Here is an 18,380-nt window from a genome sequence, read left to right on the forward strand (position 1 = left end):
AGCCGTAATGCAACTGAAAGTGATTCAGAGGAAGCCGATGAGGGATATGAGTATTTTGTTGAGGAGATAAATTTTGAAAGTGAAGATTCTGAGGAGGCAGAAGAGAGAAAAAAAAAGAAGGAAAAAACGTATATGAGACGTATGAGTCTGAAAAAGCAAATTCGTTAATCTTTGACAGGACAATGAGGGAGGGAGAAGAAACATAAGATGATGAATAGATTCTTGAGGACGAGATTGAAGAGGAAAATGATGAAACTGAGGATGAGTCTGAAGATTTAGATGGCAGTATGGGTCTCCTGCGTCATCAGGAAGTGACTATAGTGCTTAGTACGATGAAGAGGATTGAGAGAGCAAAGATGGGGATAACTTTTAGTAATGGGTGGTTACCGAAGAATGTTGTTTAGCTTTTTGAACTTTGGAACGATGGTATTTATAGTTTGCAGTACTAGTTTGAGTTTTATCTTTGATGTGAAATGGTTTGAATGGTGAACAAAGTAAGTTTTAGTGTCAAAGGTGCAATTTCTTTTGGGTTTGTCAGAATAATCATGAAGGAAACAATAATACTTGTAGGTGTTAATCCTGGTTGTAGTGAACTGGATTTCTTCAAAGTATTTTGTTTCTTGCTTGTTAGCTGGAAAATATGTAATCAAGGATGGGTCATTAGTGATGGTTGTGTATAAATTCATGAAAAATTGATAAAGGAAAACAATATTGTGGATGATCCAATGAATGAATTTCTCAAGTTTGGTTGAACTAAATTTGAAAAATTGATTTACAGATGGAAACATTGAGAACTTTTTTTTTCTTAAAACATGTTACATCATGGTGACAGAGCAAAGCTTTTTGGAAACTTTCTTTTAATTTAGTTTTCTGGTATTGATGCAAAACAATAGTTGAACATGATATTTACCAAGCATAAGTTGAATATTCTTTTAATAGGTTTTATTATCAAACGTTCAACTGCTTTTTTTACATAATACATCAACGCATAACAGAAAAGCGCTTTTATATAAAGCACCACAATACCAAACTAAGGCTTAATTTGATATTAGTAAAAGCCATTTTTCTGATATCCGTTAGCTTTTAGAAAAAATAGTTAAACGTTTGGTAAAATTTTAATTAATGATTTTCAATCGGAATCAATTAGTGGTATCAATTAGTACCACTAATTCTGCTCCATCGATTCGTGCCATCGTATCGGTACTAGTAGTTACCGACGGATGCACAGTACACTACACAGATATAGGTAGGAAAAGAATGTTAGACACCTTAGATTGGGCTTGGGTCGATCATCCATAAGGAGAAAAACTACCCGATCAAAATTCGTAAATTGCCCATATTAGGGTTTCTCCATCGATACAAAACTTCACACTCTTCTAAAACCCTAACTTTTTTCAGCCAACACTTAAAACCTCGCCATCTTCTCTCATTCTGTTTCTCTCAAAGTCTCTGTGAGCACCTCCCAGTTTAGGAAGGAAGGAAGAAGAAGAATAACGGTATAAACTTCTATTAGGTATCCTATTTCTCCCCCCCCATTGTATCTAAAATCTCCATGAATGGTTAAAAAAACCCTTGAATGATATCTCTAAACCCTAAGTTTTGAGCTTAAACTCTATAAAGTGTTGTTTTTTCTACATGGAAATCAGATTCTAGATGAACCCTTTTTACCCAGAGCTTAGAACTTTCAGAAAAATCTTGTTATTAGTCTAAAGAATATTTTTTGTGTGATACTAACGAGCTGGCTTATGTTTGTTTTGTTTTAGGTGTTGCAGGGATTTTAATTTAAACAAAACAAAAATGTTAGTATTGTTTGAAACCCCTGCAGGGTTTGCCCTGTTTAAGGTTCTGGATGAAGGAAAGATAGATCAAGTTGAGGTAACAATTGGGTTCTGCACTTAGTTTTCAGCTTGGATTTCTTTTTTCATATATCTCATAATATATTTTTTGGTGAGTAGGATTTGTGGAAGGAGTTCTCTACATCAGATGCAGCTAGAAAGGTATTTTTTTTTATTTTATATGTTGTTGCTGTTGTTGCATATTTTCTGTTATTGATTGTTCTGTATATGTAATTTGTTTGTTTATACAAATGTTTTGCCTTTTTGGTCACCATTCTAATGTTTTTGCTGATGTAATATGTGTATCAGATTGTAAAGTTGAAAGCTTTTACAAAGTTTGAAAACACCTCTGAGGCTTTGTCCACTGCTACTTTACTTATTGATAGCAAACCAAGCAAGGGTCTTCGGAAGTTCTTGAAGGCTCATTGCGATGGAGAAAGATTGGGAGTAGCTGATTCTAAACTAGGAAATGCCATCAAGGAGAAACTGGTATATCTCTTGCGATTATTGAATTGCTAATTAGTACTTATATTCATATTTGTCTGGTGTATGCCATGTGTGTACTAATGATCTTTTCTTGTTGCAGCAAATTGATTGCGTCCATAACAACGGAGTAATGGAGCTGATGAGAGGTGTCAGAAGCCAGTTGACTGAACTTATTTCAGGCCTTGGTGTTCAAGATTTGGCTCCAATGAGTTTGGGTTTGTCTCACAGTTTGTCCAGATACAAGCTAAAGTTCAGCCCTGATAAGGTAAAATCTTCTTGATTTTTGATGTATTCACAATGTGTGAACTTGGAAGGGTTTGATTTTACGTTCCATGAGTACTTATGTGATATTATTTTGTGGCCTTCTATTTCCTCATCGTAAATGTTGTAAAGGTGATTGAAGTTTTTAAGTCCTGATAATAGCAGTTGATTGACTCGTTATTGGTTAATGGATGTACATTTGTTGACCCTGCCGAATGAAATGACTAAGATTGCTAGATATCTCAATATAATGCTTGTTCTTCATTATCTTTTAGCTACTGTGTGCAAGTAGGCTTCTTATTTCTTCCTATTGTGTTTAGGTGGATACCATGATCATTCAAGCTATTGGTTTGTTGGATGATCTTGACAAAGAGCTTAATACATATGCGATGAGGGTTAGGGAATGGTACGGATGGCACTTTCCAGAGCTTGCAAAGATTGTATCAGACAATATCCTGTACGCCAAAGCAGTTAAGCTGATGGGCAACCGTACAAATGCTGCTGATCTTGATTTCTCTGAGGTAGGTTGCTCCTGTTGAGCACAGACATATAAGATGTTGCATGTGTTCCCATTTTGGGTACCTTAGTTATTGGTTGAAATATCCTTTTCAGGTTGTATTCAATCTTGTTTGTGTCGGTCTCTTTCTTGCCACACATTATATAGAGTGTAACTTTTCTAGTTATTTGGGCAAGCTAGAGTTGTGGTTTTTTCTGTTATTACCAAAATGTTGATGTTTTTGACATCGTCCTCTAAATGTTGAGGTTTTTGACATCGTCCTCATTTTGTTATTCTTTAGGTCTTACCAGAAGAGATTGAGACTGACTTGAAAGAGGCAGCTGTCATCTCCATGGGAACCGAGGTCAGTGAATTGGATCTGATGAATATCAAGGAGCTCTGTGACCAGGTGTTGTCACTTTCCGAGTATAGGGGTCAACTCTACGATTACTTGAAAAGTAGAATGAACACAATTGCCCCAAATCTTACTGCCCTTGTTGGAGAGCTTGTTGGAGCTCGTCTTATCGCTCACGGTGGTAGTTTGTTAAACCTTGCTAAGCAACCTGGAAGCACTATCCAGATTCTTGGTGCAGAGAAAGCCCTCTTCAGAGCTCTTAAGACAAAACATGCTACTCCCAAATATGGACTTATCTACCATGCTTCTTTAATTGGCCAAGCTGCTGCTAAACTCAAGGGAAAGATGTCTAGAACTCTGTCAGCCAAGACTGCATTAGCCATCAGATACGATGCTCTTGGGGACACTCAAGATAACTCCATGGGTCTGGAAAATCGTGCCAAGGTATGAGATCGTAACTGTTTTTTTTTCTTCGTACTTTCTAAGTTTTTCATTGATTTAGTTTCTGATATTAAAGTTCTTATGTAGCTTGAAGCACGGTTGAGGACTCTTGAGGGTAGAGACTTGGGTCATTCTGCTGGATCAACTAAAGGCAAGGCCAAGATAGAAGTGCATCACAAAGACCGGAAGAATGGTACAGGAGCTCTCATAACTTCTGCACAGGTTGGTTGCTTTTTCTTCAGTTATCTCTAATTGATTTAGGTTATGAGGTCTGTTTTTTTACTGACGTTTTTTTTTTCTTTCTCTCCAGACCTACAATCCTTCAGCTGATGCAGTACTAGGAACACCGGCACCTATGGAAGTAGAGACAAAAGAACCAGCTGCTGACAAGAAAGATAAAAAGAAGAACAAGAAAGCTGAGTTTGAGGAGAAAGAGGAGGAGGAAACACCTAAGAAAGAGAAGAAGAAGAAAAAAAAGGCTGCCGAAGCTGAACAGGGTGTTGAGCAAGAAGATGGGGAGGGAAAGAAAAAGAAAAAGAAGAGAAAGCATGAGGAAGAAGAAGAGGCAGAAGCACAAAGCCAGAAAAAAGACAAAAAGAAGAAGAAGAAGAAGAGTGATGACTGATGTTCGGGTGTGATTGAAAAGTTCTTGTAAGTTTCTCTTCAGTTTTAGTTTTCTTGTCTTTTGGATTTTGACTCTCACTGCTGCGGCCTTAAATCTTGTTATGTCGAGTTCAACCTAGAATGGAGCATGACTGTTGATCTTTACTTTCTACTATCAAAATTGATCTATTGGCACTTCGATTCTAGGGGGTAACAATGCAACTTACTGAAACTGGTGTTTCTGTGTGTTTATGCAGTACTGAAACTGGTGTTTCTGTGTGTTTATGCAGTACTGGAAGAAATAATCTGCCATTGATCTGAAGTTGTATCAAAACTGCCACCTTCACCTTAGTCCCTATCGGCTTTGTTGCCAGGAAGGTCATTTTCCCCCGACAAATGATGCTGCCATTTTGATCAAAAGCTGAAGACGTATAAATGAGTTCTCTTACTTTTTGAAATCCTGCTTTGCCTTTCATTAGTTGAGTAGGAACTGTTTTTTTTTCTTCTTCTTTTTTTTGTTGTTTGTTTAATAGTTACTGTACTGAAACAGTTCTCTTTAGTATTTGAGGAAGTAGGGTAGTTGATTTATATAGTGAGGATATGCAATGTATAACTCTTTCCGACAACTTTTTGAGATTTACTTGGCATATTTTAAATTCATCCAATGTGTGAAGTTCCAGGTTACTTTTATGTCAAGAAGGACTGCAGCTGCACCATTTCTGGTTCTCTTGTTTTTTTTCTCTCTTTTTGTGGTTACACCTTGTTTTTGTAATTTATCTAGGAAGTTTCAGGTGTTTAGACTTTAGAGAAGTCATTGCACTAAGGTGTTTTTTTTTTGGTAAGTTTCAGGGTTAATGCAAGTGCATTGTGTTGGACTTCCCCACTCCCAAGCCTATTTAGTAAGTTTGCGAATCATTCGCGAATTTTTTCGTATCGCGAATTTTACCGTTTGCAACTCCGAATCCAAGACGCGTATTATGTGGCATTCGCGAATTGTTCACGAACTTTACGTATCCCGAATGATACGTCCGCTTAATTCGACAGAAATTTTTTAGCTTTTATGTTTTCAAAGGCCCTATTTTTTGGGCTTTACTGCCTCCCAAGCATACACGGCCCAATATTATACGTTGTTGTAATTTTTATGAAACAAAAATGACAAAAGAGATTTAAAGGTGAAGGTGAGAGAGAACTAAACCACTATACCACGTCCTCTTTGATGACTAATGTTGTATATATTATTAATATCATCATATTACGTTTATTTTTTCTTTAAATAACTTACACGTATGCATAAAAATTAGTCTATGACCTTATAAATACTAATTATTTATTATATATAGATACCGAATTTTCAGAGCCGAACTCACATTTATAAATCGATTTATACACGTACGTATGCCGTTCCAAATTACTGACGAATCACGTTCCGTTGACCGAATTCTGGACCGAATTTGAATTTTACAAAACCGTATAATACTCGTACGTTTGCAGTTCCGTACGTTTGACGAATCCCGAATTGCTAACTAGGCTCCCAAGTCGCTAACTTTTAATTTCTTCTCCATTTGGTGGTGGAAATTATTGTCATTCAACTAGCTAGCTATGTTTGAATCCTTGTTATTCTTCATTTGCGTTTCATAATTTTCATCCATTAGTTGACTTGGTAATATCTATTCAATGTAAGTTGGATTTTAGAACTTGCTTTGAACAGAGGAGGGTAAGATCCAATTGCTCTAGAAAACGGGCAAATGATTGAGAAAATTATTCGGCTTTCTTGCTAGGTGCCTTGCATTTATTGGGCTAGTCGCTTGAGTTTTGACTTGGAGATAGTGATAGACTGATGGGTCTGCTTAGGCAGTTGGAATGTTTTGTGAACGGTAACTTTCAGCTGCCCACTACGAGACTGACATGTGTGTAAAATTATTGCATTTGGGTCATTAATTCCTAAAATTTATTCAATTCAATGTTTCTGTGCTAAACAGCAAAACAGATGACGAGGTACATCTCTTGCAGAGCATATCTTTTACCATCTCTGCCTGTTCAGATAAAAATGTGGAATGCTCATTACGGTGAATAAGCATCATGGAGTGTGTGTTGCAACAGAACTGCGGAAGAAAAAGAAAGTTTTGGAAGAACTCTTGTACCCGAAATAAGCAGACCTAATATTTTGATTTCTTATTCACTTTATAAAGTACATATAAATTGTGACAGAGGGGATACATATTTGGATTGAATTATAAACCACTGATCTATTTTGAATACGCAAGAACGAAAATTTTCTGTAACAAAGATGTCATCTTCATAACCTTCTTGTACAGTTGATGCCTGATGAAATTCTGTCTGTCCCCATTCGTTCAAACAAATCTCTATTAGAAGAAAAAACGATTTACCCAAAAATCATACCTGCAAAGGTATGTGCAAATAATCATCAACCATCAAGAAATTCAACAGATTCTTTGCACGATGAACCGCCGTGCTCGCGGTTGTGGATTGGAGAAGATAGAAACAATGAGAACAATGAACAGTATCAGCAAGACTAAGTGTAAGGGTGAGATGCCACCACCATCATCAGAAGAACTTCCACAACAAACGGTTCCCATGATACAATAATCTTCTTAGTGTTTTTGCAGAGGATTTCGTACCAAAATCAAGAATCAAGACTCTTTTATTTATACTGTAATTCTATTGCAGAAAACACGGCAAACTTGGATTACTGGAGGATTAAGCGTAGTTAAGGTCTTCTGACTAAGCAAGTCTCTGTCATATATAAAGAATGTAGAAAAGCAACAACTTGGGACTAAACAAGTCTTCCACTGATTGCAACTTAGCAACTACTAACAAGGGTATGGAAGCATCCAATAAGCTGCTGGGACCAAATTTGAAATTCGCAACTAACAGTGGCTCAAAAGCTGAAACTCGGTCATAAATGATAGGAATGTGTGACTAGTTTTTTGAAAAACATGTTTCCTGCTACATTCAAGAACAAACGACATATTTGTGGTTGACATGGGAGTAAGAAAAGGGATTATAACGCAATGGAATTTGCTCCTTCCCGGAAAATCCAAACTTTTTCAGGAGTGCTGCCACGGGTACTTACGCGATCAAGAGTACATTTCCTAGATAAATTACAAAAACAAGGTGTAGTTACGGTTCTGAAAGTATCATTTTATTAATCCGGTGAACTATTTCTATATGTATTTAGGTAATATATATTTATAGGAGAAATAATCTGCCATTGATCTGAAGTTGTATCAAATCTGTCACCTTCACTGTAAGTCCCCATCGGCTTTGTTGCCAGGAAGGTCAATTTCTGCCGTCAAAAGCTGAAGAAGTATAAATGAGTTCTCTTATATTTTCAAATCCTGCTTTGCTTTTCACTTGTTGTGTAGGAGCTGTTTTTTTTTTTTTGTGGTGAATATTTTTTTCCATTGTACTAGTTGATGCAAGAGCATAGTGTTTGACTGCCCCTCTCACAAGTCACAACACTAACTTCTTATTCTTGTGGAAATTATCGTCATTCAACTGTCTAAATGTTTGAATACTTTCATTTGCATTTTCATCCATTAGTTAGACTTGGTGGTACTGGAACCAAAATCTAGTCAATGTCAAGTTGGATTTGGTTTGAACCCAGGGTAAGATCCAACTGCATAAGAAAACGGGCAACTGATCGAGTAAATTCGGCTTTCTTGCTAGGTGCCTTGTATTGTTTGTTCAAGTTTTGACTTGGAGATAGTTATTAGCTTTCTTCCACAGTTCATGCTTTATTTTTGTATTCTTTGTTGCACTGAACGGCAACTTTCAGCTGCCCGCTATGTGTGTTCAGCTAAAAATGTGCAGTGCTCCTTATGGTGAATAAGCAAAGTAATACATCCAAGATTCTGGATTATTTTCACCATGAATTGATTGGTTGTTGTGCTATAGGGTGCTCCAACAGAACTGTGGAAGAAAAAGAAAGTTTTGGAAGAACCATGCGTCTCGTGTATCCAAAAATGTTGCATTTCTGAGCAGACCAACCGCACTGTTGAACTATAGAGATTCATAATCTAAATGGATGATTTTAATTTCTTATTCACTTTGTAAAAAGTACATATAAATTGTGACAGAGGATACATATTTAAGCCACTGATCTATTTTGAATTTGCAAGAAGGAAAAATTTGTGTAACAAAGATGTCAGCTTCATAACCTTCTTGTACAGGTGATGCCTGATAAAATTCTGTCTGTCCCCATTCAAAACAAATAAAAAGCAGATCGTCTGAGAATATCTCTGCACAAATCTCTACTAGTATCAAGAATTACCCAAAAATCATACCTGCAAGGTATGTGTAAATAATCATCAACCATCAAGAAATTCATCAAAACCTTTGCACAATGAACCGCCGTCGTCGTGGTTGTGGATTGGAGAATACAGAAACAAAAAGAACGATGAAGAGTATCACCAAGACTAACTGTAAGGGTGAGATTCCACCACTATCATCAGAATAACTTCCACAACAAAGAGTTCCCATGTTACAATAACCTCTTAGTCCTTTCTGCAGAAGATTTTGTACCAAAACCAAGAATCAGAACTCCTTTTATTTATACCGTACTTGTTGTATTGCAGAAAACACGGCAAACTTGGATTAGTCAGTGGAGAATTAAGCGTAGTTAAGGTATATATGTAGGAACAGGTCTTCTGACTAAGCAAAGTCTGTGTTATATAAAGACAAGAAGAGCAACAACTTGGGACTTGACAAGTCTTCCACTGATTGCAACTTAGCACCTACTAACCTGCCGGGACCAAATTTGAAATTCGCAGCTAACAGGGGATCAAAGTTTAAACTCGGTCACAAATGATAGGGATACCCAGTTGGAAGTCTTTAGAAAAACATGTTTCCTGCTAAATTCAAGATCAAAACGACATATTTGACGGTTGACATGGGAGTAAGGAAAGAAATTAGAATGCAGTGGAATTTGCCCAGAAAATCCAGACCTGTTTCAGGAGGACTTTCTGTCTACCTTATAGGTGGATAAATGCCACTGGTACTTCCGCAATCAAGAGTACATTTCCTAGATAAATTACAAAAACAAGGTGCAGTTACGTTTCTGATATTAATCCCAAAGGCAACTTCATGGTAAGGGGGCATTAAAATTTTGCGCTATTACAAAACTAAGCTTGACTACGTGCTAACCTACCATGTGGTCCTATAGAATGTGCTATTATGGTATTGCTACTACAATGGTGAGTGGTTAAGTTGGAGGAGAAATTAGTGTATGAATCGGAGAAAAGGGACAATGGTGACAACCGAAGATCTGCGGAGGCTAGCAATGAGTCAAAGCATGTAAGACGACTTGACTTTTTTAAAACACTAATTAGCAATTCATCATCTTGTAAGTTGGTCTGCATGAATTTCTAAGAATTCACCATGAGAATGCATTAACGAGTTCTAATCAAAGTTTATTTTATTCATTAGAAAAAAACAAGGAAGTGACAAAAAAAGAAAAGAAAGTTCACCTACTAACGCGTTTCTTTATTCATTTTTGTACTGTATTATTATTCATTCCTGAGCTAAGCTAAAATGATTTAAGATTTTTTGTTTTCCAAAATGACCGGTCTTTCCTGGCGTCTTGGCCTTTCAGTCTCATGTATAGTTAGCAGTAAACTTCACATTGTCGCCGAGTGCAGTGCACCAAATAGTCGAGTACAGTGCAATAAATCCATGAACAGTTGATCAAGAACTAAAGAAAATTTACCGACAATCTGACTTAATTTTTCAAGAACTTTCTTTTTTTTGATCGGTAAATAGAAATTTTATTAATGGAATAGTAGGTACAAAGTAGAAACCCCAAATGGAAAACCCTTCTTACATTAGCTATGTAAGAAACCCCACAGTTACAGTTAATTTTTCAAGAACTTTCCTACCTAAGAAGGAAAAATATTCATCGCGATGCATTCCAAACATTAGACCATGCATGGAACCTACTTCAATTGTGTTTGCTCCATCGAATTACCATCTTTGTTCTGCAGCACAGCCAACAATAGTTCATTCCATAGGTCGACAGGACCGGGCAGACACCAATGAATACAGTCAGTATGACCCTGCAGATACTTATGGTACCAATTGATATCTGGATGTCCATCAGGTCTCATCAACATGGCCTTGGTTACATCTAAAATCTCGAATCTCTTTCCATCACTTCTCTTCTTAATGTTCTCAAATGCCTTCACTTGAGACTTCCTTACTTCCAATTGAAAGTCATATTCAACTTGTTTTTCAGTGTAAGGACTCGTTCTATTACATTTCCCTCCTTCATTCCAAGTTCCATACTCGAAATGTGCAGGCGAAAATGTCCGCGCCAAAGTGAATAACGGCTTGCAATCCTTACAGTCACTGATGTATTCTAGTGCCTTGCCCATGGCTTTACCTACAGCGAAAGGAAATCCTAGATTAGGCACATCTGGTTCGTCGCAATATATGCAGCCGATTACTTTACCACCTTCATATAAGTAGTTTTTTCTGTTAAACCATTGGCCTATAGAAATGATAGCGTAATCCAGACTAGGTAATTTCTGAGCCCAGTTATCGTCGATCTTGTCGAGGTGTATATCGAACATTGCAGTCTTTGAACCGTTCACTTTTTTTGCTGCTGAAAATGTCAAGTGTGTTGTCCAGTAGGCCATGAGAGTGAAATCATGAGAAGGAAAGTAAAATATTCGATACCGATCCAAATCGTCTGTGTAGACATCCTTTGGAGTTTCACCCTGCAAAATACAAAGATTATAAGTCTATGACATAGTAAGTGGAACTGAATAAATGAAGCAGTACTTACTTGAGATAATAGGCAAAGAAGTGAATCCATTTGGTTTCTAGCAAGGGAATCGCCGATAAATGCTAACTTTCTGCCTCGAACAATCGATAAGAACGTTTTAGCATCGAATCTTGGTAGCTCACATTCATTTGGCATCCATTTCCAGTTCATATAATCAACATTTTCCCTTCCAAATTTTGGGCAATTCCTTGAATCTGGTATCAATGGACAACTCCAATTCGTATACATTGGCCCGTTGAGGTCCGGTATCCATTTCCCCTCAAACAAGTCGCACTTGATCTTCTCATCATTACTCTCTGCACCATAAAGAAATTAAACACGGTGATTCATGAAACTTGAAAGCATCCTAACATGTAATGGCCACAAAAAAAAATGTCCTATAAATCTACAATGTTTGCACATACCTTTTTGGAGGTTCATGATGGTGGCAGGATTGCTCTTTAAAGGGCTCTGATCCGTATCATTTTCCGAATATAGAGCAGATAAAGTAGTGTTCTTCACCAATGGATAATGCTGCTTAAACATGAAGTTACTAAAAGGATTTGGAGAATAAAGAATGAAGACGGTGAAAAATGAAACAGCAGCGAAAGCCCATAATGCATAGAACAAAACTAACTTTCCTATCTGCATTCCATTGCCTTTTCCATTCCTGTTAGTGTAGTAAGGCAGATTTTCAAGAATAGCAGCAGACTGCATCATCTTTCTTATTGTTTGGAAAGAGAGATATGGAGATTTTAAGTCTTTATAAACTTACAAGTTCTCCCCTGCGCTGTAATATAGTTTGGTTTCTTTGCATTTGCATTCGGGCGCTGTGTCTGGCTTCAGGCGTGACACCGAGAAACATACTGTGCAGCCCGATTTGGTGCATACCTGAAGTTCAGTGTGATTTTATTGGATTTAAATTTTCTTGAATCATGTGAGTAATTAATGAATCTAGTCTGATGACATTACCTTTTGGTTAGCATACTAGCCGGCGTAATCAAGGTTACAGTTTAGTACAAGAGATGCACTTTAATCAGGGCCTTGTAATATGTGTATTTCCATGTGAATATGTACTTTTATGAAATTTTATGAATTTCGGGTCGGGGAAGCAGCTGCACATTTGAGTACTAATGAATTGGAGAATATAAGCAGAACTTTGAGATCACTAATTTCATCATCTGGTTAGGGTTTTGTCCGGTTCGGCTCCTGATTTGTGGATGTAGGGTGCTGTTACTTATTTCTGAGCAAAGTTGAAAACCTGCTTAAGCAGGACTGAAGGACTTTGATCGTCTACTTACTGGCAGAAGCACCAACTCTCCTGTGGCCCAAGAAACTAAGCAAAACTTGGGTACCCCAAACCTAATGATAATTGGACCAACCAATTCGCCAAGAACAAAGAAATTCAAGGCGATGCAGATGGTCAAAAATAAGATATTTAACTAATGATTCATGCACCCTAAATTCTTTGAAATTTCTTTTTCATTAATTGTTCTAGATCTGGTTCTGCTTTCATATAGAGAAAGAAATTCATCCCAATAAACAGAAATCATAGAATTATTGGAACAAAAACATTGACATTTTTTCAGTGGTTTGTAATTTTGTACAGAATTATGCTATGAATCACCACCCTTACAAACATGTACAAATAACGGCTGGAAATATCATGGGACAAGTGTCTACAGGAAAATCAATGTTCAATAATCAGAAAAATCATCATCAGGTGCAGAAAATAGAAACAGTGAAGCTTATCAACATCTCATCGAAAGTGACTATTTTTATTTTTTTTTGAGCGAGAAAGAAAACTTTCACCTAGTCCTGTAGTCCAAGAAACTGAGTGAAGCTTGGGTACTTCGGTTCCCATCCAATTTCTTGACGAGTTTTTGAGTTATTTAAACGCTTCCCTAAAGGACCTTTGCCTGCAGAACAATATAAAGTTGAACTAAGCTAGGTTCCCGGGGATAGGGAAACATCTGGAATTCTATATCCGTAAGGAGCATACCTGTAAACTTCTCGAACTTTTTGCTGAACTTCCCACTTCTATTGACCAATTCCATTATTTCTTGCCTGAAAGAATCCAGCAAAGGACAAGACAAAAACAATTGGATTGAGTTTTTCGGGTCATTTTCATGTCACTAGGCTAGTCAAATGAGTAATGCACAGTAACAAATACCTCGATAAAGGATGATTATCACATCCCAGAAAGATCCGTCCCCGTAATTTCTTTTTCAAAATTGCTATTGCTAGTGATGCTGCATCCTGTAACCCAGATAACGGTTAAAACATACACTTTCAAGGATCACAATATGTACAGAATGAGAGTAACTGCAGTAAAATAAACATATAGAGAGTGGATTAGAATGATTCAGGATTGGATAAGAAAAGAAAAAGGTAGTGACCTCGTAGTGTATAAGATTGAGGATGTGATCCGGATCAGCGTCAACTATCCCCTTTTCCAACCAATAATTATGGGCACCTCTATCAGCCATGTATGAAACATTAAGAAAAACACTATACAACTCCAAAGTTCAGTAGACGAAAACATAAACCGGTAACTTTTAGATAAGTGCACCATAGATAAAGGATATATAAAGGCCCGCTAATCTAACAACACAACCGCCAACCTCCAGGACAACTTTTTCTGCCTTTAAAAGAACATCTGTTCGAGGGCTTCGGCCAATTGGCACTACTGGAGAGTTCTGCATAATCATCTCCATATTGTTGTTACTCAAAAATGTCTTCAAAAAGTTATCAACAGTTTCACGTTGTGTTCATATACCAAAGAGATATTGTACCTCATCACATGATCCATTGTCATTGCAATCATATGGAGCAGAACTTGATGTAAATACAAATGAACCTTCACCGCTCCAATTTGATGCAGCAAGCCTACATATGAGCATCATAAGCAAGAGACAGGAGAACATGGTAAAGTAGCTCAGTCAGATATCGAGAATGTTTCCTGGCTTAGTATAAATGGCATTCCTACTACGCAACAAATACTTTTGGGTGTTAATACCTGTGACCTTGGCTTAAAACTTGCAATCATCCTATTTCCTACTAACAAATCCAAAATACTACCAAGCAGAAGTGATTAAGACTGAAAATTTAAATACAGAGTGACACATGAATGTAATGCATACCTCACATCAGCAGGATAATTAGCTGTCCGAGATGGTGGAGCACAAAAGATAACGTAGGGGCATTTATACGATGTTTCCGAGCCCCTTAAAGACGGAATTATCCCAGCCTTTATCAAATCATCATGGTGATCAGTTGTCATTGTTTGTCCATATATTTGACACCCTGGGTGTTCCTACATATCAATCCAGAATCTCAATTCCTACTATGATTCCAAGCTATGATTATTTGACTATGGTCGGTTCAGATCGCATAAACCCAAAATGAATTCTAAAAATGAAATTACCTTTCTCCATTGTTGTGCTACAGTTTGACCAAGTACACCAGGCCCTACAATGAACAAATCATTTTGCCCTGCTACTCCAGGTGATGAATCCTCTAATCCTTCACTAGTGACTCCACCTGCAAACAACAAAAAGTCTCAAAATTAATTACACCAAAGTGAAAAGAAGAAAAACCCACATTTCTAAATAGAAAAAAAATAAAGACGAGTGATTCTACCGACCAACAGAAGAGGAAGACGAAAAAGAAGAAGAGTTTTGCGCAGAGGAAGACATTGAAAGTTTTCCTTTGGAAATGAAACAAGGGTTTTTTCTGAAAATTGAGAATTGGGATGCGGAGTAGAAAGAGAAGGGAGTGGTATTATTGGGATACTTTTTGGTTGGTGGAGCTGATGTGAAACTATGTGCGAGTTCCATTCTAGATAGAGATAGATAGAGAGGGGGAGAAAACAGAGGAAAAAGTTTTATTGTTGTGCGTTACAATCAAGAAACAGTTATGATACATCCACTAAACGTGGACACCGAGCTGTGCACCGAGAAGAGATCTGACGGCCTCAAGGTCACCCTTTCTGCACTGGGATAGGGGTGGAGCATGAGTGGGTTCCACCATTCTCTCGCACGGTGCACGCTCGGTGCATTTTCTTCTGTCAATGTATCATTTTCGATCGAGAAAAAGCAAACCGATTCATTTCTCTTTTCTTATTGGTGTCACTCTTCTTTTCAGGATTGAAATTTTGATGTATAAACCAGCTCAACTATGGATGCTCAAAAAAAAAAAAAATCAGCTATGGATCAGTCAAACGTCCTGTTGTTTTTGGGTAGTATTCTCCATGAGGATAACATGGGAGGTCATTTTTCCTTTTGTGACCCACTTAGGGCAATCCTATGGGAACCACCTAATAGAAATGTTTGTTAAGCCATCTGGATAGGAAAAATGGATTTTCCTCTATGGTAAATAGATGCTAGTTGACGATGATGAGATTTTCCTCTATGGTACATAGATGCTCGCTGACGATGATGAGATGCACGGTTTAAGAAGGACCACGCGGTGTAACAAAAGTCACTGGCGGATTAGCCAAAGTCGCCAACGACTATTTTTTTAGCGTCACTTAAACGACTATTTTCCACTCCAATATCTAGTACTCGTTTTCATCTTCCAAAATCACAACATTTTTTTCCATCCAGTCGATTTTTTTTTTAAATTTTCTCAATTTCTATCATTTTTATTTTTCAACCATGAATCCTTATTTTGGTTTTTCTGAGGAAGATATGGAAATGGATGAAAACTTGTACGAAGAATAGCAAGAAATGTATGTACAGATTTTACGTCAAATGGATGAAGACGTAATTGAGGATAGAAGGCAGCGAAAATTTATGTTGCAACTACATTTAGGAATGGTACCAAAGTCTTTAGAGCCACAAGAAGTGATGACTAGAAGATGGATGTGGCGAGATCGACATTTTACGACAAGGCGATGAATGATTATTTTAATCTTGGATGTTTGTATTCCGATGCGGATTTTCAGCGATGATTCCGCATGCGCCGCAACTTGACCCAAAGGATTACTTCCGTTGTTAGCCACAACCTTTATTTAATTATCATTATGATGCATGACGTGTACAAGGTTTTAGTCATGAACAAAAAGTCATTGTAGCTCCGAATACTATGTGTTTATGGGTGAAAACTATTTCTGCTGGTGTTGATGGTGGTTTTTAGCTTAGGGTTAAAATCGTAAAACCGTATATTTGACATGACGTCACTATGACCAATAGCGCATTTATTGAATCTATCAGCATGCTTGCGTAAGAATTACTAGGGTACCTTTTTTTTTTATATACATGTGTTATGTTCCACGACAGAACCCTTAGTATTAGCTGACATCACCTCTGTATATGCCTAACCCTAATTATCTTACCGTGCAAATGGCAAACCATGCCAGCCACGTCTCTGCGCCAAGGCATGCCAACTATGCCAGCCACACCACCATGCCAATAGCAAACCATGCCAGCCACGCCTCTGCGCCAAGGCATGCCAACCATGCCAGCCGCACCACCGTGCCAATGGCAAACCATGCCAGCCACGTTTCTGCGCCAAGGCATGCCAACCATGCTAGCCGCACCACAATGCCAATGGAAAACCATGCCAGCCACGTCTCTGCGCCAAGGCATGCCAACCATGCTTAGCGCACCACATGTGCCAAAGTCATGCCGGCCTAAACTATGCCGCTGGCTGCCAAACGGAGGGTTGCAACGATCAACGACCACCATTCCATCTGAGATGCAGATCTCGGCCCTCCAAGTTTGCCACCAAGCGCATGGCAAACTTCTGGCCCAAGGCCAAACACCACGGTTTTCCCAAAACCCTAATTCTGGCCGCTCCTACTTTATGCCAAAGCCATGCCGGCCTAAACTGTGTCGCTGGCTGCCAAACGAAGGGTTGCAACGATCAACGACCACCCTTCCATCTGAGATGCAGATCTCGGCCCTCCAAGTTTGCCACCAAACACATGGCAAACTTCTGGCCCAAGGCCAAACACCACGGTTTTCCAAAAACCCTAATTTTGGCCGCGCCTACTTTATGCCAAATCCATGACGGCCTAAACTATGCCGTTGGCTACCAGACGAAGGGTTGCAACGATCAACGGCTACCCTTCTCTCTGATATGAGGATCTTGACCGTTCAAATTCACCACCTAACTCACGGCGCAATGCCAAAATATCACGGTTTGCACCCAAACCCTAATTTGGCCGTGCCTACTCAATGGCAAAGTCATGCCGACTCTACCATGGCCAGTGGCATGCCACCGTGCCACACGTAACACCATGCTACACGTTTTCCCATGAAAACACTTGAGACATCAACACATGTCACAAACTGGGGGATGATCATAAAGGGTATTAGTTTGGCGGTTTACAACGTGCGGCGTACACTACGCCCGTTACATAAAAGTGTCATAAGAATGAGTCGGTTAGTAAATACAAGGAATAATGGTGAAACGTTCCTTTCATTATGGAACATCAATTCCAGGCGTTACCCATTACCACCTCTGTGAATACCAATATTTTGCGGAGCACGTGTCACGATCTTAGTGGCCGCATACGTGTCTAAACTGTATATCCTTCGCTAGTCTGAGTAACAAGGGATACCTCCACAGATCTACTTTATCTCATCCCAAGAGAAAGGACGTGAGCGACCAAGATAAAGAAGAAAGAAGCCTAGTCTACATGGGGTAGCTGGCGAGGGGACATAGGTAGATGACGCATCCAATCAGTATTAAATGCTCTAAAATCTTATCTACACGCATGAGTCAATGCACGTGGAGAGAGAAAGCGTGGCAGAACCTAATTGGTGGAAGCTGGCGGTGGACGAAGGTACAACCTGTACTAAGGTTGGGTAGTTCCTGAAGGAACGTGGGTCAGTTGAGGTGGCGGAATACAACTGGAGAAGTACGCGGTGGACGAAGGTACCATTGGTACGAAAGGTATATCAGCAGACGATGGACCCAAAGGCAGCAAATATATACCTGGAGCAGGAGGGGCTATAAATACCAAGCCTCACCAACAAACTAAGGGCATTCAATATCCTAGGAGAGAAGATCTAGTCTTAAGCTTATACCTCTTTAATGTTTAGAACTTAAGTATATACTCTTACTTGAGTTCTATCTATTACTTTGGGAAGCATTTAAGATCTTTGTAAC

General features: G+C 38.4%; 3 protein-coding genes across 8 annotated transcripts; 1 reads left to right on the forward strand and 2 right to left on the reverse strand.

The window, feature by feature from the left end:
* The first annotated feature begins 1,339 nt into the window (after positions 1-1,339).
* On the forward strand, positions 1,340-5,161 carry LOC113357466 (probable nucleolar protein 5-2). 3 transcript variants are annotated; one of them, XM_026600869.1, is made up of 10 exons: positions 1,340-1,513; positions 1,764-1,875; positions 1,956-1,997; positions 2,145-2,324; positions 2,422-2,586; positions 2,903-3,103; positions 3,380-3,877; positions 3,962-4,096; positions 4,185-4,525; positions 4,735-5,161. In XM_026600869.1, the coding sequence occupies exons 2-9, from the start codon at positions 1,798-1,800 to the stop codon at positions 4,497-4,499; spliced, it is 1,614 nt and encodes a 537-aa protein (XP_026456654.1). In that variant the 5' UTR covers positions 1,340-1,513; positions 1,764-1,797; the 3' UTR covers positions 4,500-4,525; positions 4,735-5,161. The 3 variants fall into 3 exon arrangements, with proteins under 3 accessions (XP_026456654.1, XP_026456652.1, XP_026456653.1); XM_026600867.1 differs by having other exon boundaries at positions 4,768-5,161; XM_026600868.1 differs by having other exon boundaries at positions 1,369-1,496; positions 4,768-5,161.
* A 5,050-nt stretch (positions 5,162-10,211) lies between these two features.
* On the reverse strand, positions 10,212-12,661 carry LOC113357467 (protein ALTERED XYLOGLUCAN 4-like). Of its 4 annotated transcripts, XM_026600873.1 has the most exons (5): positions 12,234-12,661; positions 12,037-12,152; positions 11,687-11,795; positions 11,283-11,578; positions 10,212-11,214 (listed from the first exon to the last, which is right to left on the reverse strand). In XM_026600873.1, exons 2-5 carry the CDS (start codon positions 12,148-12,150, stop codon positions 10,432-10,434), a joined length of 1,302 nt encoding a protein of 433 aa, XP_026456658.1. In that variant the 5' UTR covers positions 12,151-12,152; positions 12,234-12,661; the 3' UTR covers positions 10,212-10,431. The 4 variants fall into 4 exon arrangements, with proteins under 4 accessions (XP_026456658.1, XP_026456655.1, XP_026456657.1 ...); XM_026600870.1 differs by having other exon boundaries at positions 11,687-12,152; XM_026600872.1 differs by having other exon boundaries at positions 12,037-12,661.
* A 133-nt stretch (positions 12,662-12,794) lies between these two features.
* Positions 12,795-15,139, reverse strand: LOC113357468. Its single transcript, XM_026600874.1, has 9 exons — positions 14,908-15,139; positions 14,689-14,804; positions 14,405-14,577; positions 14,057-14,150; positions 13,850-13,960; positions 13,661-13,750; positions 13,435-13,520; positions 13,264-13,328; positions 12,795-13,180 (listed from the first exon to the last, which is right to left on the reverse strand). Exons 1-9 carry the CDS (start codon positions 15,098-15,100, stop codon positions 13,074-13,076), a joined length of 1,035 nt encoding a protein of 344 aa, XP_026456659.1. The 5' UTR covers positions 15,101-15,139; the 3' UTR covers positions 12,795-13,073.
* Between the last annotated feature and the right edge of the window lie 3,241 nt (positions 15,140-18,380).

This window comes from Papaver somniferum, chromosome 3 (genome assembly GCF_003573695.1).
Source record: "Papaver somniferum cultivar HN1 chromosome 3, ASM357369v1, whole genome shotgun sequence".
NCBI classification, from domain to species: domain Eukaryota; kingdom Viridiplantae; phylum Streptophyta; class Magnoliopsida; order Ranunculales; family Papaveraceae; genus Papaver; species Papaver somniferum.